Genomic DNA, 25,699 nt, shown 5'->3' on the forward strand with positions numbered 1-25,699 from the left:
AACTCCCTTAGTGGAAATGCATCATATGGTGGCAGGAGTTCTTTTGCGGGTGTAGGTACATAAACTTTTCTAAATGATGCAGGCTAGGATTACAGCTTTTTCACAGAGCTATGCAAAAAGTCTTGTCAGCATCACAATTTTTGGCTGGGGTGCGAGTGTCTTTCTCTTTCAATGATCCCAGCTGGCATAGGCTATGCTAGCCAAATTGTGTAGTATGGTACAAATTGTGTAGTAAATTACGCAAAGACAAATGGAAATCTTAAATGTATACTTATTCTTAATGTCAAGATCCTCAAATCAATGAAAAAACTGTTAAATGTAGTATTACATATTTATTATCCATTTTAGCTATGAAACCCAGTTTATTGGTATTCTTATTTGCTTCAGTGCATTGCATTTTGGTGGTGTGGGTATCCTCCTACTTGCAACAAAAGCAGTTATTGCCCGTTCCAAATGACTGTATTTACCTGAGTCCAAGATGATTCTGAATTTTAGATGACCCCCTATTGATTAGATTCTGTACATGGAAAATAGTAACAAATTTATAATTTTTTTCCATGTAATAATTGGGGTTCATCTTACATTTGTCCCCCTGATCTGTACAGTAGGGAAAGCAGTGGCAAGGGGACAGATGGTGGTGGGGCTGGTGTTCTAATAATTTGGTACTATCCATGGAAAATTATAACAAACTTTTATAACAAGCTACATGGAGGGAGAAAAAACCTAGTTTTGAATTTGAGTATATATGGTGTGTCTTGGATATTTTGGGGATGGCAGGGGAAACATTAACTCTTTAATTCCAAATACAGTATGTTGCTTCTGTGACCTGCTGTTAACTATGCTCAACTCATGCACTACTAATGTTATGTGACAGCTATTGGTTATCATCTCTTCCCTGTTGAATGATATATTTTAAAGGTAAACTGCAACAGACTTTTTAAAGTTTTGAGACTGGACCATTCTTGGAATCCCATAATCATAGAAAATTAGAGTTGGAAGGCACCTCAGGAAGTCTTCTAATCCAACCTCTGCTCAAAGCAGGATCATCCCCAACTAAATCATACCAGCCAGGGCTTTGTCTATCCAGGTCTTAAAAACTTCTGAGGATGAAGATTTCAATACCTCTTTAGGTGCTTTATGATTAAAAAAATGCTCAAGTCTGAAACACTAATCCTTCTTTATGGTTTGTTTGTTTGTTTTTTTTTTTCCTTCCCTCCTGAAGTCTCCATCAATATTAGAAACGTAAAAATCTTTTCCCTGGATTTTCTCCAGTGATTTGGTTGGATATTTCAGAGCTTGTTTAACAGGGCTTGTACCTTAGGTAATCCCTACTCATATAAATATTCTTGTTTTGTGTAAGTGTGCCTTTATTTGCTTAATTTGTGTTGGGAAGGAGTGTAACTTTTATATAGGCTAAGAATCCTTCTTCAGTAATAAATGTCCTTGCTTTTATTTGTGGAGGGTAACGTAAGTCTACACACAGAATATAAATGTACTGTATTTTCGCGCATATAGCCCACAGGCTATACACGTTTTTACAGACTTGATGGGTGGGCGTGGGCTATACAAGAGTGCGGGCTATGCAGAGTCTTTAGAACAGCATAGCCCGTCCCCGGCGGGATTATCTTGAGCAGGGCTGGCAGCGGGGAACAGGGCTGCTACCCCGCCCCCAACCCCCCCTGCTCGCAGCTCCTCATCCCTCCCCTCCCCTGCACCACTTTTAGCTGGCTCTGGCTCTGGTGGCCATGCCCAGCTGAGCCTGCGCTTGCAGCCATGTTACGGGTGCGGGGAATACACGGACTATTTTACGAAACGCAATTTTCCACGGGTTCTATCCATGTGCAGGCCATATGCGTGAAAATACGGTAATTGTACAAGATGGACATAGATCTATTATCCAAAATGACAGAAGTTGAAGGTAAAATAAGTGTTAAATAGTAAAACATGAATAAAAATCTCTCTTTATTTGCTCAGTTTCTACTTCTGATTTATAGAAGGTAACCTCTTCTTGTTCTCAGGCCATCCTAATCTGGCTTGGAGGATGAAATACATTTTATATGTTTAAAATCTCGTAGAAATGTACCTTTTAAAATCTAAATTGGCACAACCATTTTTTTTCCCCCCATCACAAGTTATTCCTTTCTTCCTCAAAGATGCATAAATAAACATTTTGTTGTGCTTGAGAAGTCATCACAATAACAATTATTTTTGTTTGGTAGAGGCAGAGAGGCCCATTATCTTTCCACAGTTGTACCAGCAGTGCCAGTGTTCAATAGAAAGCAAGATTTGGCCTCTCTCTTTATAGTTTAAGTAAGGTCTTTTAAGACTTGTTTAGATTTTTTTTTTGATGTACTTCAGTTGCCAATTGATAGGTAGGTATGCGCACAAAGACTCCCCAAGTTGATGTAGAAATGGCTATCCATTGACATGGTAATTTTTAATGGGTTTGCTATCCTAATAGCACTAAATTTCTTGACAGCTAAAGATGCTAGCACACGCAAAGACTTGCTAGATAGTAATAAATCTAACTTGCTATCTTGACTTGTTTATCTGCTATGAGAAATGTTTCTTAATGGAGTAACTTCATTTTTTCTTGTAGTCCCCATTTTGCAGAGTAGAAAACATGAATTTGTCATGAATTTTACCCTCGTCTGCATAAGGAAAGAGGCTTTAAATGGGAGGGTTAATTTGTCACACGGCTGCTGACTCTTCTGTTTGTAGGTTGCAGTGAGTCTAGGCACTCCTATCATGAAAACGGAATGGATTTACAAGGCTTGGGAAAGAAGAAATGAAATGTAGGTACTAAAGTTTTTTCCTCAATGGCATATACTTCTGTAGGTTGTAAAACATTATTTTTAAATATACAGCTGGAATTAATGAATTTTCTGGGTGTCTTTTAGTGAATTCTGTGCAGCTGATGAAGAATTCAGAAATGAGTTCAAGGTTCCCCCATTTCAGGATTGCATGTTAAGTTTCCTTGGATTCTCTGATGAAGAAAGAGCTAACATGGAAGAAATGACAGAAATGCAAGGTTATTGTTAAGGAATGTGAGCCAGTTCACAGAAAAAAGTTGTAATGGAAGATATGTAGTATACTTTTTGACTTGCATTAAGATCTATTTAAAGCTAAAAAATGTAGATTGCATGTATTCATAATAAGGTGTTAAGGGGGAGGTCTCAGTCAAAATACTGTATCTAGCCTTTTTCAGTTCTTATTGAGCCTGTTGCAAAAAATGATTTCAGTTCCATTAGATGTGAATTTTGCTTTAAAAATGATCCATACCTAATCTTGGAAAACTGGTTACATTGGTATTACTTGAAGTATATGTTACTTCATATCAACCTTTGTATATTCAGGTACACTCCATAAATCTATGAAGATGTTCTGAGGTACATTAGTGCTTGCAAGTTTGTTAAGATGTAATGGAAAGAAAATACCATCACCTGTAAACAGATATATCTTACTTCACCAGTATAATATAACTTAATGGGACTACTTGGTTGGCTCAGCTTTGGACTGATGTCTTCTATGGTCACGTACAGGCATTAAATGTGTGCCAAGAGAAAAGCCTTTTTCCTAGCACAAAGAGAGCATACAGCCATTCAAGGGTTTCCTTGCAGAAGAGACATTTACTTTGATGAATCGGGTAGATCTCTCCCCTCCCACACTAACTTGGATGGTTGTATGCTTTTCTTGGGATACTGGGTATCCTCAACACCCACGGCCTCCTGCTCTCCCTGCCTGACTCCCTGACAAGCCAGCCCAGGATGGTGGTGGGGGTTGCCATTTGCCTGAGGTAGAAACACTTTTACGGCTCTGGGAAAAGTACTTGCCTGGTGTACTCATCTGGTTCCACCCAGAGCAGTGCACCAGGATGCAGGTGCAGGTCTGGAGCCCTTTCAGAGCCCCAGGATGGTTCCAGCACCAAAATAATGCTCCCCCAACCCCCTAACTCACCCAGACAATCGGCTGATTTACAGAATGGGGTGGGGGGAGAGGCTGCAGGAGAATTGTTTTCCCCCACTCCCAGCACTCCTTCCAATGAAACCAGAGGTGTGCAGGGTGGGAGACAGCTATGCTGGTGCTGCAAAGCTGCCCAAACTCGGCTGCAAGAGTCCCACTGCCCTTTATGCCCCGTGGTTCCACTGGGATGTGTGTGGGGGGCTGAAAACTGTGCCGCAGTTGCAAATCTGCCCATGGTTGGAGAGCCTCGCCACTGTGGCAGAATGCTCCTGGCTCCCCACCACTGCTCTGGGTTGACTTGGAGGAGCACAAGGAGAAGAGGAGGCAGGACCATGTTCCTCCCATGGACTCCCCCCTGCCAATTGGCTGATAATTGCTATGGGCAGGGGGAGAGGTGGGTAGTTTCCTGGGGTTGGAATGCATCCTGGCTGTGGCAGGGGTGACCCAGGGGGGAAGCCTTCTAGTGCTCCTTGGTTGGACAGCTCACATATGTAGCTTTCTAACAAAGCAGTTGGAACATGTATATACCAGCTCCTAGGCTAGCTTTCCTACTGGCCAGAATTTCAGAGAAATTCTTGACAGTAAAAAATATACACTTGTCCATGTCCTAAATGAGCTGTTCCTGACTATTACAATTTTCCTCATCTTAAACTGCTCTAGCAACATGCAGATGTAACAGATGCATCATATCAGCTTAACAGTATCAAATGATACCAGTATAATGCTTCTATCCACAGCCTCTAAGTGGTTAATCTTGCTACTCCTGACACTTATGTTCACATATCATCACTTCTTCCTAGTGTGTTGCGCGTATTCTAGAAGCTATACTTGCACATGCAGTACATATATTTGAACCTTTCTCAAGGCCTGATGCAAGTAGTTTGATTCTGTCTTAATGTTCTCTATAGCAAAGCATTATAACTGGCTTTGTAACATGTACAGGTTTGAACTTGTGCTCACCTTTCAAGGCAAATTATTTGGGTTCACTTTTAGCGAGCAGGGAAATGATAATACAGTATAACCTCATAAGTCAAGAATTATCAACAATCTGGCATTTCACCCTGGGAGGGCGGGGGTGGAAGCTTGCATCCACCAGTCTGTGTCGACACTCCAGGACTGGGTGCTGCTACCCTCTCTCCTGCTCTGCGACTGGCCACTGTACTGGTTTAAAAAATCCAGCATTTTCAGATTTCCGACAGGTGCCTAGTCCCGAGCATGCCAGATTGATGAGGTTATACTGCATTGCTTCCTGAGCTCCAGAAGTGTTCTTCATCATAACTGAAATTATGAATTTGGGAGCAAGTGCTACCTATTCGTATAAACTGCACAGTATTTCCTATGGATTGTGAATTATGTCAGTATATTGCTTTTGCATAGGGACAGAATAGCAGGTAGCTGTCAAACCTCACTAGTCAGCTTCCCTTTCATTTTGTGTCCCCTCTGTCACTCTTCCTTTCTTCAGCTTCAGTATTATGTGGGTGCCATAGATAGGGGAGGGGGAACTGGTTTCTTCCAAAATATTGTCAACCTGAAACCTCTAATTTTAATTAATTCACCTTATTTTTCTTCCTATTAGGTGGACAGTACTTATCAGTTGGTGATGAAAGGTGCACCCATCTGATCGTTGAAGAAAACACAGTAAAAAATCTTCCATTTGAACCTCCAAAAACACTTTATGTTGTAAAGCAGGAGGTCAGTATAAACAGAATGGTTCTTGGAGTTTTCTGCCTTTTAAGTTGTTCAGTATGCGAGATGCAGCTATATGTACTCTGACTTTTCACTTTGAATCTAACTAGTCACATGACTGACACCATTTTTTAACCTAGTGTGTCCAAAGCTTATGTTGAGCGCTATAACAAGTTACAAGAATTGCTTTCTTTCCGTCTCCCCATCTAGTGGTTCTGGGGAAGCATTCAAATGGATGCCAGAGCTGGAGAGCCCATGTACTTATTTTCAAAGGTATGGTGATATTTTGGCATATCAATGGGACTTTATATAGTAGTAAAGTGCATGCATAAAAATTTGCAGCGTCAGACTTAAACTGGAACTTGCGGGGTTGTGGTAGCATATCCTAAAATTCTGTAATATGGTTTTGCTTGCATACTGCTTACCTGAGAGATGCAAGAAGCAAGGTTTGTTTGGTACTGTCTTATATTGGACTCTGGGTCCAATACAAGATATTTTGTCCAATGCAAGAAAACTACAGCAGACCTTGCTGCTTGCTAATTTCATAGCTGGTATAACACTACAGTCACTTTACATGTTAAAGTAGTTGTTTCCTGGTTCTCTTGCACTTTTGGTGCAGGATACGTAAACCTTGAAATACATTTAATCTTCAGATTGGGGGTAGGGTAGGGTGGGAACTGTTATACAATGTAACTTGTTACTTCTATCGAAGAATAGTGGTATAGCATGTAAGGTGGCTTGCTGTGGATCGCAGATGTGCATTTTGAACCATGCTTCACAAGTAAAGTTGAGTGGGGATACTTCTTGTCACATCTGTAAATGAGTGCATAGTCATTCAAGCTGGGGAGGTGTAGGCAGTTGAATGTGATGCCAACCACATCACTCTTTGTGTAGCTGACTGCAGCTACTGGCATGCCTTCCTCATTCTAGGCTTGGGCTAACTCTTGACTCGTGTTGTATTCTTATAGTTCTAAAAATGCTTACATGTAAGAGGATGAACTGCATTGATTTCTGAGATTATGGAGAATTAGATGGACATCTTTCATGTTCCATCTATACATAGCTTTACTCTGCACAAAAGCTATAAAGCAGTCTGACTGTATTGAATTGTTTTTGTGTGTTGAATCCAACTGCAGCCAGAGAGTCCTGGACTCAAAAAGTCTGTGTCTCAGCTTTCCCTGAATACTCCTAATAGCAACCGCAAGAGACGTCGCTTGAGAGAAACTCTTGCTCAACTTACGAGAGAAACTGACATGTCGCCATTCCCTCCTCGGAAACGTCCATCAGCTGAACATTCCCTTTCCATTGGGTCGTTGCTGGATATTTCTAACACACCGGAGTCAAGTGCTGCCAACGGAGGTATAGTAAACCCTTTGCTTAACAAACTCGCTTGCACTCAAGATACCGGTTTGGTCTCTTGCCAGTCATGTTGCGGGAGGCTTTTTGGAGGAGAAGGAGGGCAGAAGGTCATTGGTTTTGCTATAGGTTTGCTAAGTAACTTTAGGCTCTTTCTTTTTCAAATTGTGCAGGGAACAGACTAGAAATGAGGAGCTCAGACAAGGGTAGAGACCAAGCCAGCTGTCATAAGTTTAGTAGATGTAGCCAGGCATGGAGGAAAAGATGTAAAGCTGCCAAATACATGTTTTTGGATAATTCTACTCCAAAATGTTGCATGTGTCCTGTTGAAAGCCTACAACAAACAAACACCTCACTGTTTGGTAACCTACCTCAGAAAAGAACAGCATTATATCTTCCAATAAAGATTCTTTTTCCAAAAGAAATCGCTATACAGCCGTCATCTCCTGAATCTTTGAAACATACTGTTGCTTCAACAGGGCATCCTGTAGAGACAAAAATGGCACTTGATTATAAAGAGCCAACTTGCATAACTTGTGTGGACTCTTTGCCTAACGAAGAACAGAATATTGTTGTGTACAGTTCTTCTGGAAGGGAGGAAGATGCAAAATCCAATATTGATCAACTCCGGGTACCTGGATTTCAAAATAAACTTCTATTCCAGTGTTCGGGAGGGAGGTCACAAAGTGTCACAGATGTAAACATGAATGACTTAATTTATGTAAACTTGGAGGACTATGTACAGCAAGGTGTTTTTAGGAGAAGTCCTTGGAAGGAAGACAGGAAGGACCAGCATAGCTTTACTGATCAAACATCCTTAACAGATGAGACTATTTCTGTAGATGTGGATCATTCTTCTGATTCAAAATCAACAGCTAGTGATAGCAGTGCTGTTATAAGGACAGGTAGGAGTGATTGTTGCAAGCCATGTAATAATAAACTTCAATTTCAGAATAATTGGGTTTACAGTTGCCCTCTAAATGGTGGGTTAGTTTCATTATTACATACACACCTTGTGAGGGGTGTCATCATATCAGTGTACACAATGTGCAGAATACTCCAAATGGGCATAAGAAATAATTTAAAGAGCATAGTGAGCTGGACTTTTGGCTACCTTGGGGTTTATTGTATTTTATGATAAATGTTTTGAGACTTTGCATAATGTGGAGCAATCTTAAAGCTGGTTTCATGGACTACATGCTCATGCATATACAGTTGCCTAATGTTGATGCAGCCTTTGCTGATGGAACAAAATACTAGTAGGAAAATACCCTTAATAGTATTCAGCAGCTACTTCTGTATTTCTAGCTTCAGTCAATGAGTGGTCCATGGATTTGAGAACAGCTTGTCAAATATAATCTTAACTATGCCATGCTTCAGGTTAAAAATAACCACAGTACTCTGCACAGTGGATCTTAAACAGGAAGCTAATGAGACTTTGGGCTGGGTGTATGTGAGAGATTTCTGGCATTTGAGGGTGAGAATAGTTCTGGATTTGACTGAAAAAATCCTTAAAATCTGTCTTTTGATACCCTAAGAATACATTTTTTATAAATGCAGTTGATATTTCCTTGTAAAAATGTTGGGAATGTTTCTAAGACCAAACTTCTGAAACAACTTTCCTACACAGACAGTTCTGAACTAGTTTGTGTTCTCTTCATCAGAGACTCCCATATCGTGTGCAAAGCCTTCTAAAAATTCAACTCCTTTGCATTCAAAGCAGTCAGCGAGATGGCAGGTTGCAAAGGAACTGTATCAGACAGAAAGTAACTATGTAGATATTCTGACAACAATCATTCAAGTAAGTATTGTAGACTTGTCTTTCTTAATGTGGATGCTGTTTAGGTGTCAGTCTTGTGACTAATATATAGCTTTGTACACTTTTTTTGACGCTTCTGAACACTTAAGCATTTATTCAAAACCCCACTTCTTGACTGAATTACAGTTTGCTTTAGTTGGAGAGAGAGACATAAGACTTTAGAAAATGGAGAGAATTTGTTCAGAGTGCCTTTTAAACAAACATATGCAAAAATAGGCTTGACTAAAAGCTTTAGTTCCATGGAGAACACTTTTCGTTTCAGTTGATTATATACTTAAATAAGAATGAGCTCAAATGTGGCTGAAAAAAAAGTAGATGAAAAGGGATATGCTGTTGTAATACATATGCGTAAAATTGAATGGCTTTGGTAATGGATAGATTAATGCTGGTACCCTTTAAAACCCATGTATTAACCTGGTATAATACAGTGTTCTTCAGATAAGTGTGGAGGTAAAGAGCCTTTCCTCAGTGTTGTGGTTGCGGGAGAAAATGACTGGGGAAACAACACTGTAGATGCTTTAAATCCTAGTATTTCAAGTTCAGTTCAGTAGCATGTGTGTGTACTTTATATTTGCATGTATTAGTTGGAAGCTAAAGCTATCAAACTTTCTTGTATTTTAATCTTTCAGTTATTTCAAGTTCCACTGGAAAAAGAAGGGCAGCTTGGAGGACCTATTCTTGCACAGGAAGAAATTAAGGCTATATTTGGCAGCATTCCAGATATCCTTGATGTGCACACGAAAATAAAGGCAAGGTTGAGTGCATGTGTGGTGGAGGGAGGGGGGACAGCATGGAGAAGCATTTATTTTCTATTTTGTAGCACAGGTTATTTTCTTCTTGAGTTACTGTCTATGCTGTACACCTTAATCCCATGCCTGTGGCAGTTAGTTGGAGAGATTATTCTGATTTATTTCATAGTTCTTGTACGATGCTGTTCACTGCAATGTGGCTGTCATGTTGGCTTTATTCTAGGGCTGAATGATACTCGCATCCTAAAATGTTTTACTGTCATGAGAAGCCCTATAAGTTTTTTTTTTTTTAAAAAAAAAAAAAAAAAAAAAAGGTAACTTGTTAATAGTCAACATACAACTTTGGATTTTAGTACAGGTATGTAAATGTGACATGTTTTGTAATATCTCTTTGCAGGTTTGCCTGTTACTCCCTTAGGAGTACTGTTTTGGTATAAAGAAACAACCAGCAACTTGACTTTTTGAGCACCTTAAGAGACTCCTTAAAGGGGTCTTACTTTTTTTCATAAACTCTTGAAAATTACCCAAAATTAGTTGCTCTTGAAAATCTTGATATAGGCTTCTGTCTCTGGAGACTTTAGCTTAGAACTGAGTCCTTGACAAACTGTAGGAGAGAATATACAGACTTCATTGCTTAACGTCTCTACTCACTATCAAAATGTCATTGTCTAATTTAGACTGTGAACTCCCTGTTGCATGATGGCAATTCAAGGAGCCATAATTTTGTATGCTAATCTTGTGGGAGTTTAATGCTAATTAAGTAATGACTTTGCTGTTATAATTTTCTGAAGCTTGGTGTACAATTCTCGGCATAACCATTAGTAGCTGCTTTGGGCTTTTTAAATCTTATATCATGTCCTTAGCTTGGAATTGAGGGATTGCATATTGCTTGCTTCCAGTGGAATTTTTTGTAGGGTTATTTCCCAAACTACTGTAGTGTTTAATTCCCCATACATAATGGGATGGTACAGAACATGCAAATACAAGTGCAATGCTGTGCTTAGTGTGAGTTGTTTTCACTCTACTGAGAAGAGAAACAGAAGCATAAGAGCAATACCCCAAGTGAATATGCCCATGATGCATAATAAGAATAAAAAAAGGTCAAGTTGCTTCTACCATCATCCATTACAAGTGATGTAAAGAATGATAAAGTGCCATTTGAAGTTGTATTCTGGTCATTGCTCCTGAGTGATAATTTAGTCCCAGCTTGGACACGGGCAAATGGAGAATAAACTTGGACCTCACATCCTGTGTAGCAAGGTGGACCTAAATTTGGCAGCATCATCCTGTTTTCTGTGTCACTCAGCAGCAAACGGGGGAAGCCAAAAGTTTTTCAATTGATTGAATTGTAGTAGAACATGTATGAAAATAAAATCATTCACTAGTAGCTTAGTAGTGAACAGGGAGCAGAGCAGTTGTACTAAGGCTTTGAATTCTGTCTGTGCTTTTACAAAACACTGATCATGCTAGGTCTAAGGCATGATGTGGATGCTTGGTTTGATAGAATGGTACTTCAGTCTCCACTTAATGCCACATCTCATTTTCAGAGTGTGGGATACCACTTGCTAAACCATCCAATGCAAAGAACATATGAAAGATAGTTGCAAGTGGCTCCCCCCTTTCTTCTTCCTCCAGGTGTAATGCTTTAGGATGGTCTCTTCATATTTAAACTCCTCACCAAATCTCCCCTGTCTTAGACTTAAAAATATAACTTTATTTTGAGGGGGTGAGGGAAAGAGCCAAGATAGCAGAAGGTACCATTTTACTGGTTATTGCCTCATTGCTGAAACTTCAAGCCTGCAGAGATGTTGGAGGAGCTCTTTAAGTGCCACTATGACAAGATCCCACGTTCAAAGCTGCTGTTTACTGACGCATTCCTGTCTCCATTCATGGGATACAATGCTATGCTGACTTGTAAGGCTTCAGACACCAGCACTAACAGTGTAGAGACTTTTGGAGATGTGTATAAATACTAAATGAAAACTTGAATCACTGCAATTTTAGCTAAATGGATATGACAAATAGATTGCTTACTATGTTCCAAAAAAAAAAAAGAGGCTTAAGTTTTTAACTGATTGTATTCCAGGAAGACCTTGAAGATCTTATGATAACCTGGGCTGAAAGCAAAAGTATTGGCAATATCTACCTTAAATATGTAAGTTATTTAATGATACCAGTGAACTAGTGTCTTTCCTATAGTAATCTAAATTACTTGACAAAAATGGTGCAAATTGGTGTATCTTTCTTTCACCATGTGTGTTTAGGGAAGGAGGGGAATTCTTGCTCTTTAACCACAGGATGACGTAGCAAGGAAGCTTACAGCATAACCCAAGCCAGACTAAGGACCTTGTTCTTTTCTGTAATATAGTTGCAAAGTCTTTAAAAGACTTCCTTCAGATATTCAAACTCCAGAATAGAAAGCAAGGTTAAAGATTTTTTTTTAAGGAAAAAATCTCTCCTGACCTCTGATGCTTATTACTTTTGACTAAACTGGGAGCACCAAAAAATGACCTTTCATAGGATGTTATGTTTTGTACCTTATTGGTTTTAGTGGGAATGAAGTTGGAATGTAAAGACGCATTAGCAAAAGGTTAGATGAAGTAGAGGGGAAATTATCTTTGAGCAAGTAAAATTGCACTGGATTGTTTGTTTTGTTTAGTCCAGGATTTCCTATCTCCTAGTATTAAATATGCACAAAAGGAGAAAAGAATCATAGAAAATTTAGGGTTGGAAGGGACCTCAGGAGGTCATCTAGTCTAACCCCCTGCTCAGGACCATCGCCAAGTACATCATCCCAGCCAAGGCCTTGTCTACGTGGGTCTTGAAAACCTCCAAGGATGGAGATTCCACAACCTCTGGGTAACCCGTTCCAATGCTTTACTACCCTTCTTAAGAGAAAGTTATTAAAACTCGGTAAACCGTGATGCAGAGACTAGTTGCCCAGAGGTTTTGCCTGTTTGTTGATTAGTAGTTGTAGTTTGCTTGATTGAAGCAAATTTCACTTTTTGTTGTTGTATTTGTGCGTGTTGTCATTTCTAAAGAGAATGGCAGGCAACTCCATGACTATTTCTTAGATGTCTTCCTCCCCATCTCTGAAGAAGGGGATTTTTCAAGAGGAAGTCATTTGGAGGCCTAGAGAAGAGAAGGTGTGAAATTTTGCCAACTTGGCTGTTGTGGCCCAAAACTAGAGAGAAATTTTAAGTTTTCTTAAAGCTGCTGACTACTAAAACCTTCCTTCCTTCCCCCTCCCTCCCTTGTGATAGTTGGCACTTCTGAAAACAAGCGCCATATACTGAAGACCATTACCCGGGCAACTGATGTGAATGCTTTGGCCCCAGTTACAAACTCTATGGTGTTTGTGATCCATAAGCAGAATTTTTATATTTGTATTTTGTATATAGATACACAATGTAAATTAACCTTGACGTAATATGGGTTTTCTTATCCTGTGGTGTATTTGACTAGCTTCAGACTAACTGAAATTGCATCAATGATATCTGGTAAGTGTGCCAGGGCTGTAACTAGCCAGTTTTACTGCCTAAAAGTGGTTTTGCATAACAGTACATTAAGACTACTTGCTTGTTCATGTGCTGTAATTAATGTTCTGCATTAATTTTCAGTCAAAAGATTTACTGAAAACATACCCTCCTTTTGTGAACTTTTTTGAAATGAGCAAGGAAACTATTGCAAAATGTGAAAAACAGAAGCCACGCTTTCATGCTTTCCTAAAGGTATGTACTTGTCAAACATAGGGGACCTACAGATCAGTGGTCACCTGGGGGACAGTGACCACCAAATAATAGAATTCACCATCAGGTGTAGAGTGGGAAAGGTAACAAGTAGGGTGGAAGTGCTAGACTTTAGGAAGGCTGGCTTCAGTGAGCTCAGGCATTTAGTCAATGATGCACTGCAGAGTAAGAGACTTGGTGAGATGGGAGCCCAGGAAGGGTGGCTGTGCCTCAAGGAAGTGATCCTTTGGGCACAGAGGCAGGGGAAAGGGGCCAAGAGGCTTCCTTGGCTGACCAGAGAAATCCAAAGCAGCCTAAGGACAAAAAGGGGGGCATGTAAGCAGTGGAAACGGGGAGAAATTACTAAGGAGGAGTATGCCTCCTCAGCTTGCAGTTGTAGAGAGGCAGTTAGAAAAGCCAAAGCTACCATGGAGCTGAGGATGGCATCCCAAGTTAAGGATAACAAAACATTGTTTTTCAGATGTATAGGGAGTAAAAGGAAGGCCCAGGGCGGTATAGGACCACTACTGAATGGGCAAAAGCAATGGGTGACAGAGAGGGTGGGACAAGGCCGAACTCCTCAATGAGTTTGTTGCCTCAGTGTTCCTAAACGAGGGGCAAAACAAGTCTCACAATGGGATTGTAGAGAGACAACAGCAGGGTACCAGACTACCAAGCGCTGACCCTGAGATGGTGCAGAGTCACTTGGAAGAACTGGATGCGTTTAAGTCGACAGGCCCGCATGAGCTCCCTCCGAGGGTACTGAAGGCACTGGCTGATGTCACTGTACAGCCACTGGCAAGAATATTTGAGCACTTGTGGCACACGGGCCAAGTCCTGGAGGACTGGAAAAGGTCCGATGTGGTTCCTATTTTTAAGAGGGGGCAGAAGGAGGATCCAGGCAACTGTAGGCCAGTCAGTCTCACCTCCATCCTTGGCAGAGTCTTTGAAAAAATTATTAAGGCTCATATATGGGAGAATCCAGCAGGAAAAATTATGCTGAGGGGAAACCAGCATGGGTTCGTAGCAGGTAGATCATGCCTGACTAATCTAGTCTCTTTTTATGACCGGGTTACAAAGCACCTGGACGCAGGAGTAGGGGTAGATATTGTTTACTTAGACTTCAGGAAGGCCTTCAATACAGTGTCCCTCCCCATACTGGTGAACAAATTAAGAGGCAGTGACTTGGACAATTACACAGTCCGGTTGGTGGGTGGCAAATTGGCTAGAGGGTCGTACCCAGAGAGTGGTGGTGGACGGGTCAGTATCGACCTGGAAGGACGTGGGGGCAGTGGGGTCCCGCAGGGCTTGGTCCTTGGACCAATACTGTTCAATGTCTTCATCGGTGACTTGGACGAGGGAGTGAATGTACCCTATCCAAGTTTGCGGATGATACAAAACTGTGGGGAGAAGTGGACACACTGGAGAGCAGGGAACAACTGCAGGCAGACCTGGACGGGTTGGACAAATGGGCAGAAAACAACAGATTGCAATTTAACAAGGAGAAATGCAAAGTGCTGCACTTAGGGAGGAAAAACGTCCAGCACACCTACTGCCTAGGAAATGACCTGCTCGGCAGCACAGAAGCGGAAAGGGATCTCAGAGTCCTAGTGGACTCCAAGATGAACATGAGTCGTCAGTGTGACGAAGTCCTCAGCAAAGCTAACTGCACTTTATTGTGCATCAGCAGTTGCATGGCAAACAGAACCAAGGAGGTGATATTTCCCCTCTATCGGCACTGGTCAGGCTGCAGTTGGAGTACTGCATCCAGTTTTGGGCGCCACACTTCAAGAGGGATGTGGATAACCTGGAGAGGGTCCAGAGGAGGGCCACTCATATGGTTAAGGGCTTGCAGGCCAAGCCCTGCAAGGAGAGACTAGGACACCTGGACCTCTTTAGCCTCTGCAAGAGAAGGTTGAGAGGCAACCTTGTGGCTGCCTATAAATTCATCATGGGGGCGCAGAAGGGAATTGGTGAGGCTCTGCTCACCAAGGCGCCCCTGGGAGTTGCAAGAAATAATGGCCATAAGGTAGCAGAGAGCAGATTTAGACTGGACATTAGGAGGAACTTCTTCACAGTTAGTGGCCAAAATCTGGAATGGGCTCCCAAGGGAGGTGGTGCTCTCCCCTACCCTGGGGGTCTTCAAGAGGAGGTTGGCTGGGCATCTGGCTGGGGTCATCTGAACCCAGCACTCTTTTCTGCCTATGCAGGGGGTCGGACTTGATGATCTATTGGGGTCCCTTCCGACACCAACATCTATGAATCTATCAGCTTCAGCAATCTTGATTTATAATTAGGGATTCTGTTTTTCTTCTGTTTAACCCCCCACCAATGCTTTTCAATGACTGAAATTGAAGCACTGCTATATGTATGCGTGTGTGTGCATATATGCAGGCATGTCTGTACACACACCCACCCCTGTCTCTGCCCTTCTGCATTGGGTCCCACCCCCTGGGCCATGGAAGCAGCTCCTGTCCACGATCTGGCCAGACTGCAGCCTCAAGCCTGCTGTGGGCACAAAGATCTGGGGGAGCACGTGCCCCCCTATGGCCTCCAATGTGTTGCCTCTGCTCCCTCCACTTCCCTGCATAGACTTACCTGCGGGTAGCTGTGGGAGCTGCTCTCAATACTGCCTGGGTACCATGTGCATATGTGCATGCACACATATATGCATGTGGTGCCTTCTGCCGGATTTGCCATGTTCCCTCTACTCCCTCACCAAAAGCAGTCCCTTGGAGGCTGAAACTCTGCCAGCCTGCAAGGGGAAATCTGCAGCTTCCTGTGGGCTTTTTTTTTTTTTTTCTCTTTTCAAGGAGAAAATGGAAAAACCCAGATCCCTGGTTAAAATGCTGAAGCTCAACTTAATCTAAGCAATTCACCCAGTATAGTAAATCCAGATCTTGATGGAAGAAGGGGAAGCACTGTTGAGCTGTAACTCTTTTTCCCTAATCCTGTATGCCAGAACATGACACTAATCTCTCCAAACTAGAAATTGCCTGCAACAGCCCTGTTCAGTCAGAATTGTGAATGTTGCATAACTAAAGATGATTTTAAAGAACAAATGGGTGGTATTTATTTTTAATGACTTTTAAATTAATTTAACTAAAGTTAGTAATAGTAATGAATCTGCTGTTCTTGAGTGAAACTCTCTGTGGTTGAGTTCTGGGAGCATAAAAATTGTCTTTAAGTATAGAAAATTAGTGGAAGGCCTGGAGCTCCTAGCTGATATGCTGGTAAATGGTATACTCCATAAATGGTTGGGAAGGGGGGTGACATGTCAAGAAGTCAGACTCACTCAAGGATCTTGCATCCCTTTTCAGTACTATCAAGTCAGGATCTCGTTAACTCTCTCTCACTTGCACCTAAATAATAGTGTTGGCTAGGGTTGGCCAACTCTTATCTAGAAGTTCCTAGATCCCTGGTAGCTTTATACATATAGACCTGAACCTTACCCAAAATTTGGTTTCTTTGTCTCTTGGTTAACGCAGAATTGCATAGCCAAACTGACAGTCTTAACTGGTGGCATCACCTTTGTAAGGGTGGATAAGATTGTACTTGAATGACTCTTTCAGAAGATACAGATGGCTGTAATATTTTGATTGTAGAAATGACAAAGGGTTTGGGGTTGGGGAGGGAATATAAAAGGCTTCTTTTTAAGATTTGCTAGTGAAGTGATAACTTGTATGCCATGCATTATCTTAATCTGGGTAACAAAGGTTTTTGACGATAATTTTTTAATATCCCTTAAAAAATATATAAGCCTTGTAAAGATGCCTAATGGATATCCAGAAGTGTGTTGCATGGCTCATGCATTTATGCATGCTGCTTAACTTTTATTTACAATTTCTGTCAACCACTGTCTCCTTGGCACAGATTTGCTGAGTGATTAAAATAGTATAATTTTCCTAACGCTCTAGTTTGAGAGAGTTCTGTGTTGCTGGAATATATTTTAAGAACCAAATTTTGACCCATTTTTAACTCTCTACTTTTAGTTGTCTCAAGTAGAAGAAAATTCCTTGCTGCTCCGCTGTTAAAACTCTCTTGTTTTATGGATTTTTTTATTTTAATTTTTTTTAGATAAACCAAGCTAAACCTGAATGTGGTCGTCAAACTCTAGCTGAACTCCTGATTCGACCAGTACAGAGACTGCCTAGTGTTGCTCTGCTTCTAAATGGTAACGCGTTGATATGATATATTTTATTTTAGTGTGGCCTGCAGGTTAAAAAGCAATGTGATAGTGGTGATTTGGTTGGTTTGTAAGAGCTTTGTACATGTATGGTTTTAGTTTAATTTTCTTCTTCTCATGGTTAATGACAACTAGCAGTGCTGCTCATTGGTTCTAGTAGAGACTTGACGACTTCTTTGGTCTGTTTTAGGGATGCAGATGTAGGCAGATCTCTATTCTAATGGTGGGATATGCATTGAGTTCCCAAAGCAACGTGACTTGTTTTAATACCAAAAAACCAAAACAAAACTGGGAAAACTTGAGTTTCGTAGTAGGAAATAATTTTCAAGTTTCCATCATGTCAGACTTAAGTGTCTGCTTTGTTAGTATGTGAATCCTCTGTTGGTGTAGTCATTATGTACTCCTAAGTGATCCATTAAATATGTTGTCGAAGGCAGTTGGGATGAAACCTACTCCTAGAAGTAAAATTTATTGTACCTCACGTAACAGAAGCATGATTTTCTGCTTCACTTGAAGTTTTTTTTTTTTAGTCTGCCATAGCTTTTTAGATGCGAATGACTTGCTTGCATCCGTCTGCTGTTTTCCACCTCCAAAAAATTGAAAAAGTGACCACTTTCCTCTCCCAAAATATTGTATCGCAGAACTTCAAGTAAACTTTACTGGGTTTAACTCAAATGGACTAATTTTTAATTTCATGTTTCATTTTGGGCCCTATATTGATTTTTCTCCTTCAATATTGTTGCTGTGCTGCAAGGAAACAGACTAAACTCTCTGGAATAACTTCCTTTTGTGTAAAACAAAAAAAACCCTGAATGGCTAATTATTGAAGTAACTATATAAGTAAAATACAGAGATCTGAAACAAGTGAGCACAAGTTGTGCTTCTTGCACAAGTATAGGTGAGCATAAAGATGACTAAAGTTATGTATGTCTGAGCTGATTCACTATAAATCAAAATTGATTCCTTGGTGGTGGTTGGGTTTTGTTTTTAAATGTCAGGTGGAGGTTGCAATGGTTCTTTAACAATTAAAGAAGGATGTTTTGGGGAGTTAGAGCTGAAATAGTATGACTTAGTGTTGCGAGATCTGTAACATTTGTTTAATTGTAGACCTTAGGAAACATACAGCAGAAGACAACCCAGATAAAGGCATTTTAGAAAGAGCCATCGAATCATTAAAGGAAGTGATGACGTAAGTGATGGTTTGGGTATTAAATATTTTCTTGCATCTTGTTAATGCCTTTTGAATTAATACAGGAAAGCACTTGTGTGGGTTGTCAGGTTTAGAAGCTCTGCTCGTGCTCTCTTTGTAGATTTACCTATACTCATGCCTTATTGCTCTTTTATCATGGCGTAGTTGCAAACAACTTGGCACAGTGTTTGCAACCCAGAGGGGATGGGAGGCTGTTGTTGCGGATGGTCATATTTGTGTCACCCTGATCCTGGGTCTCTCTAGGGCTGGTGAAGTCTGGCATGATTTACGGATCTTAATATGGATTCCTTGGACAGCTCAGAATTTTAGCAGTATTGTGGGCCTAACTTCAGTTTTCTTCCCAAATCTAATTTGTGTTTCTTGAGTGGGGTCCATCAAGGGCTTCTGCCGTGCCCATAACCGAAGAGTATCTCTTTCCTGCATAGGAATATAAGGCTTTTTGAACAGTCCTCATGACACTGACCCATCTAGTGTAAAAGTATGGTGGCGGTTGGTGGGGGGTGGGGAAGAACAGCAGAATTCATCTGTTCTCTTGAATCTAATGAATACTATCATTTAAAGGGCAAACTAATGGTGAGAGGTCACTTTATTTATTTTTTGGTATTAAGATATTGCATGTAAGATTGCTTAATTTACTAACAGATGCCAACCTCCATCTGGACGCTTATTGGGTCTTAAGGTATACCATGTAGCCCTAGAAATGAGGTATTTTGTGTTTAAATGAAATTGTTTTGCTTGTTTTTAAAAAAAGAAAAGAGTATGAAACAGTCATTTATTTACTTCTGGCTAACCCTTTGCAATTTAGGGGCATCACTTAAGCCAAATATGGTACAAAATGCCAGTTAACTCCTAGGGCTAGGGACAGACATTACACAGAAATGTAATAACCTGTAACAGAACAGATGTTCAGTGGACATAAACCAGTCTGACAATGGCTGACCAGTTTGAGATGCAACATTTCAACCAGATTTATCACACTTAACTGGTTTGGCTGAAATCAGTTTATGCAATGTCTGTCCCAAATGGTTTGCTGGTTCAAGTTAGACCAGACACCTCCAGCATCCTGGCATGCTCTCTGGGCCAGGCAGGGTGCTCTGCTTCACAGCAGGGCTGGCCCCTTCCCTCTGCTCCCTGGCTGTAGCTCTGGCAGTCGCTGCAGGTGTCTACCTGGCTTCTGACACCCCCCCCCCCCCGTTAAGCAGGCATTGCCCCATCCCTCACAGATGCTTCTCAGCATTAGCTAGCAGAGCACATGCTGGCTACCTCCAAGCTGTGTCACATGGGACAAAGGCAGAATCAACAGGTAGCTGGTAATGTCCCTCTGTTTTGTTAATGGGGTCATAAACACTTAGGGGTGATGAGCATTCAGGAGGTGGGGGGGAGGGGGCTTCCTAATTGTAACATCCTTGCCTCCCCTCAGCTCAGCTATATGGAAGTGAAGGGAGGCTGCTCTAGTGCCCCTCGGCTTCTACCTGAGCCACTGCAGACGTGCCTGCATTTCTGGGATCTTACAAAACTGATGTAGCTTAGCCTGGTTAGACTAACTCGCAACAATTTGAATCAATTCAGGCTCAGGTTTTTTTAAATGTCTGTCCCAAGCCTTGCACTAGATACATTGCTCTCCAAGCTGCTCCAACAGTCTGAACAACATGCTGGGTCCTGGTAATGGGCACAAACTTGTTCCAGATCTACAGATACACCTATATTAAGCGCTTTGACACTGCTCTGTGGTTCTGCTGGAGTGGCATGTTTTGTTTTTTTTACTTCCCTTCTCTCTCCCCCAAATAACTTGTCAATAACAAGAACCAGCTGTAGGAACCATATCTTTGAATGTCCACTTTTTTTTCTCTCTCTAGTTTCTTTTTAAATTTCAGTGTGATTGTTTACTGTTTCTCAAAACTGAAGGCAAACCCTAATATTCTTTACAGACACATAAATGAAGATAAAAGAAAAACAGAAGCACAAAGGCAAATTTTTGATGTTGTCTATGAAGTTGATGGATGTCCAGTAAGTATCTTAAGGTGCAGACTTTATAGAATGGCTCCCTTAGCAAGAATGCTGTTTAATTTGATGTGTAACCTTAATCATATACTTTATGCACTCAATGGTCTTCACAAAATGCTTAAGGTGAATTGGTCACTATTTGCCCTCTTCCAGTACTCAGTTGGGCAAGAGGTAATTTAGCTCCTGAATTAAACAGTTTCTCAATTCTACCATATAGGCCAATCTTTTGTCCTCTCATCGAAGCTTAGTTCAACGATTGGAAACAGTTGCGCTTGGTGATGACATCTGTGACAGAGGAGAACAGGTCACACTTTTTCTGTTTAATGACTGTCTAGAGGTAAGACTGCAGAAAATACTTGTGAATTGTGATATTGCGAAGTATTTTACAATAACTTCATTTGCTTTGGATAAACTTCAGTATAAACATCTCTGACTATAAAGAATTATTTAATGGGAAGGGCAAGTTAAATACTCAGCAATGCTATCAGTATTGTTTCATGGAGCCTGTTTCATGGAGCTACTGTACAGACTGGTGCAATAAGTAGGTAGTCAGTACTAAATAGGGCTGTGCGAAATGGCTATGCTTCATTTCCATTTTTGGATTTAGCCGTTTCAGAGGGACAGTGGTGTTTCAAATCACTGCTCCATTTCAATTCGGCTGAATCTGTTTTGGAGTTTCGACGCTGATTCGGAGATTTGGATCAGCCGGGTGGTTGCAGGTTCTCCTGTAGCTTCTCCAGCTGTGCCTGACTCTCCCCAGGCAGGGGGAACTGCGGGAGAAGCCTGTGGCTGCGCTGCCCAGCCTCATCCACTGCCTGACCCCATTCTCCTAGCGCTTCAAAAAAATTTTTAAAAAAATGCCCCGCACTCACCGGCTGTTTCAGCAGCTGTCGGGGCCTCTGAGGGCTTGTGGCAGAGCCCCCTCTGTGCACTGCAAGGCAGTGGGGGGCAGTGGGTATTGCCCACCCCCACCTGGCACCTGTGCGGCAGCTGCCCCATGGCATGGGTGCTGTGATGCTCGGCAGGGTGCCGTGTGCTATCTGGGAACTGGGGCTGCTGAGGCTGTGGTGCTGGGCTCTGGCTGACTGCTGGATCTGCCCCAGCTCCCAGACAGCACACAGCACCCTGCCGAGCTGTGTTGTACCTGCGTGATGCGACAACTGCGGTGTGGGTGCCAAGCAGGGAGGGCGATCCCAGCTGTCTCCCATTGCCCCATGCTGTGTGGGAGGGCTCTGCCACAAACCTTCAGAGGCCCTGATTGCTGCTGCTGCAGCCTGTGAGTGCAGGGCTTAAAAAAAAAAAAAAGTGCTGGAAGGTTGAGGCCATGCGGGGGATGGGACTGGGCAGGACAGCCATGGGGGCTTATCCCATAGCTTCTCCGGCTGTATCTCTCTGCTCTGGCAGTAGAAGCTCCCATGGCTTCCCTTCTTAGCCCCAGCCCCAGCCTCCCGGCCCTTCTTAAAAGGAGGGCTGCGGGCTGGTGTTGGACTGTTCCCAGGGGGCATGGGCCCCCGGATCTGTGCGCAGGATGACAGTAGGCTGCCGTCCCTCCCCCAGAGCATTGGGATTGGAAGGGACCTCGGGGATGGATTGCAGACACTGGCCAACTACAGATGTCAATATCAGAGCAGCCCTTGCTCTGCCCCCCCTGCCCCCTCCTTCTGAGTTTGTTTCCCCGCAAGCCCATCTCCAAAACATTTTGAAACATTTGGGATGGATTTTTGTTTCAGAGATGTTTTAGAGCTTTCCATTTAATTTTGGATTCAGTGTTTCAGGCACCAATATGGGCCGAAACACCTCCGAAACAAAATGGCTACCAAAGTTTCACACATCCCTAGTACTAACTAATACAACAATGATGGCACACATCTATTTGGTACTCTGGCTGCTAGATAGTACCATCTCTTGACCCCTTGTTTTTAAGGATTTCCCCCCTGTAACATTGCCTAGGCTTACCTCTGTCCTATAGTGTACTGTCACAGGTAGTGCCACATTACAAATCTCTTTCTCTGAAAATCGGTGTCCTTCCCTTGCACTCCTATCTTTACTCAGAAATGAGAAGTTTTCCAGTCTCTCTTTTGTGTACCTCTTCTCATAGCTCAATGAGAGATGCAGGGATTACTTGCAGCAGATTCTCTTAGGGCCTTGTTCCAATTTATGTTGTAATCCACACAAATGTTAATCAACTTAGGGTTGATGGACTTAGTGGAACAGTCATACCTTAAGGTGGAAAACCTTCTCTGATTTGTCTTTCACCTGCACAGCTGTGACTTGCCACTAAAGCAGGGATAGGCAACCCCTGACACATGTAGGCATTTTGCTTGGCATATGAGCCTTAGGGTAGACAGTGGAGGAGCCACAAGGGGCCTGAGCCTTATTATGGCAGAGCAGCCGAAGCCCCTTCCCTGCGGTCCGCCTGCCTGCGGGCCCTGATGCAGCTGTCTGCAACCTTCTCACTACTCTGGGGCTGCGGCGCTTACTCTGCTGTGCCCTGGTGTCCCTGCTCAGCATGACTTGGGAGGAGCCACTGCATTCTGGGATCCCGAAGGACTTCAGTTTGGGCAAAATACCTGTAAGGAGTGGCCACACCTCAATGGAACAGTAGTAAAATTAGGTGGATTAGAGAGAGTCCTGCTGTGGAGTAGTGTAACTTCAAGAGGAATAATGAGTACTTAAAGCCACTTCAAGTTTTAATATGCTGTCAATCCAGGGGTTAAGACCTCCAGATGCTGCCTAAAATTACCTTGTCACAAGGTCCTTAGTATAGGAGTTCTTAAGGCAGTGAAAGTAATTGGAGTGCATGTGGACAAGAGCATACATCCCAGTAGGACATGCCACATAAAATGCTTTGCTTTATTGTTCCTTGTGTCCATTTCAGCCAGGACTGTTCTTGCTCTTAGTATGCCCACATGATAGCCTTGCCTGCTTTGGAGACAGTTAAGGTGGCAGTGGAGGGCTGCTGTATACTGTTTTTCTTTGTCTAATTTTCAGAGATGAAAGTATAGATACGTTTCATGTTCCAGAAGGATACTAAGCATTGCTAGTCAGTCTTAACTCTGTTCAATTCCGTATTTGCTTGAAATATAAGATGACCCTGACTATGGCAGCCCTCCAATAATTAGATTCTATATATGGAAAACTTATAAATTTGTTACAATTTTCCAGGTGTGGAATCTTAGTGGAGGGTTGTCTTGAATTCGTCCCCTTCCCACTGCCACAGCAGGGAAAATGGTGATGGGGAGAGGGGGGTGGGGTGGAGATGGGGGAGGAGGCAGGTGGCACCTTTTGGCACATGTTCCCTCCTCAAGCACAATGTGGGTAACAGTAAGGGGATGGGGAAGGATAGAGGGGAGGGCAGAAGCTTCAGAGGGCAAGCAGAGGCAGCAGGAGACTGCTGTGTTCTAACTCTGGCCCCAATCCAGATTTAAGGCCGGAGTCAGAACCACAGCATTGCCTGTCCTGTTCTCCCTCCTCCCCCACCCTTTTTCCCCTGTTAACTTGAAATGAAAGGGATTAATGACTATGAAATAAATATACTGTAGCAATTTTTGCATATATGCAAACCATATAGGTGCCTATAGATGTAGTTCATCCAGAACTGATGCTTTTTAAGTTGTTGCAACTGCTTAAAGATTTAGCAACACTCCATAAACACTCTTGTCTCTTGTGTGGCACTCTTGTACCTACTTACACACAGAACAAACTATTCATGATATCAGTCCAGAGCCAAAAGGCACGTGACTTGTCTTACCATATAGTTCATTGGGCTGTGCCCCAGTGGAATCAACAGCATTTTAAGCCATGGTGCCTCTACAGCCAAACACTGTTCAGTATGTGTGTGTACTCCAGAAAATCCCCTCCCTTTACCCCCTTCCATGTGTTAATTAGTGCCCTTCTTGCAACTGGAACCGGGTGCTCTTGTCACAAGTCCTGGGACCCTCCAAAAATGCAGATGCGGTGTGGGTCTGCCTGGTTCATCTCCACCACATGCTGGGTGGGGCCATACTAATCGTATGCAACAGGCTAAGGGAGGGGGCAACAGAGCCTCTCAACTAGGTAGAAATTTGGGAATGTTTGCCAGATATTTAAGGCTCTTGAGGAAATGGGAATCATTGAAAACAGGAAAGAAAGGAACTGCTCCACTGTGGGTGTGAAGGGGAAGATGAAATGTTTTTGATGTAATGGTTTGCCATGACTTGGAAAAAGAATGGTGCTGAGGGGGAGTGAGCACAATGGGCACAATATCTTATTAAGCTGGACTTTGTTGTTGGTCCATATGGGCTAGGTAATCAGGTGGTTTTCCCAGGGCAAGTGATTGTCTCTGTCTCTGATATGTCCTCCATCGGAGGTCTGTATTGAACAGATTCTTTTTGGTGTTGGGTGGTGGAACTGGAGCTTGCTCCATCCACTCCATGCATTAACCTGGTGTGCTTCCAGGACCGGTCCAAAAAAAACAGAAAAAAAAAAAGTTTTATGGGCATGCTCAGCATGGGCTGTATTCTGTTAATTTCAGAGTTGGTTTTCATGACTTGGTACATACTGCTTCTAGCAGCAGTTTAATGGTAGACAGTGTGTTTTAAGTGGGGAGGCTTACTTGTATGCAAATGTAAGATGAGGAGCTTTTTGCCAATGTTGTTTGGGGGATGGGTCTTGTCTTTGAGTAAATATGGTAGTTTAGATTGTGGTTAGTAATGTAGCCTGTTGGGGTCTAGCTACACTAGAATTTGGCAATATCTAACTGGTGGTAAAAACAACTTCTAATCATTTCGGCTTGTTTTGAGGAACTATTTTAGTCTTCAGGGTGGTCACTTTTTTTCAAGTGGCCTTCCTATAGACTAGAAATTTTTTTTTAACCCCCTCTGCCCCTGCAACAAACCCCCCAGAATTAGTTTTATTTCAAGTAGAAACACAGATCCATGTGCTGGAACTGGCTGCTAAGATAAAGCACTAAATACTTTTAGTTATCTGTTGCTAGACCATAAGCCTTAATTTAAGGAT

General features: G+C 42.2%; 1 protein-coding gene across 6 annotated transcripts in view; it reads left to right on the forward strand.

The window, feature by feature from the left end:
- ECT2 (epithelial cell transforming 2) overlaps window positions 1-25,699 on the forward strand; it is a 64,100-nt gene that overhangs the window by 17,473 nt on the left and 20,928 nt on the right. For all 6 annotated transcript variants that reach the window (XM_090051534.1, XM_090051531.1, XM_090051536.1 and 3 more), the window contains 13 exons: window positions 2,722-2,795; window positions 2,901-3,031; window positions 5,540-5,655; window positions 5,860-5,922; window positions 6,786-7,008; window positions 8,670-8,806; window positions 9,454-9,573; window positions 11,660-11,728; window positions 13,194-13,304; window positions 17,379-17,475; window positions 18,595-18,676; window positions 20,626-20,704; window positions 20,919-21,038. In XM_090051534.1, coding sequence (XP_089907660.1) covers window positions 2,722-2,795; window positions 2,901-3,031; window positions 5,540-5,655; window positions 5,860-5,922; window positions 6,786-7,008; window positions 8,670-8,806; window positions 9,454-9,573; window positions 11,660-11,728; window positions 13,194-13,304; window positions 17,379-17,475; window positions 18,595-18,676; window positions 20,626-20,704; window positions 20,919-21,038 — 1,422 coding nt within the window. The remainder of the gene's footprint in view (window positions 1-2,721; window positions 2,796-2,900; window positions 3,032-5,539; window positions 5,656-5,859; window positions 5,923-6,785; window positions 7,009-8,669; window positions 8,807-9,453; window positions 9,574-11,659; window positions 11,729-13,193; window positions 13,305-17,378; window positions 17,476-18,594; window positions 18,677-20,625; window positions 20,705-20,918; window positions 21,039-25,699) is intronic.

This window comes from Crocodylus siamensis, chromosome 6 (assembly GCF_052110815.1).
Source record: "Crocodylus siamensis isolate JL-2025a chromosome 6, ASM5211081v1, whole genome shotgun sequence".
Lineage (NCBI taxonomy): Eukaryota > Metazoa > Chordata > Crocodylia > Crocodylidae > Crocodylus > Crocodylus siamensis.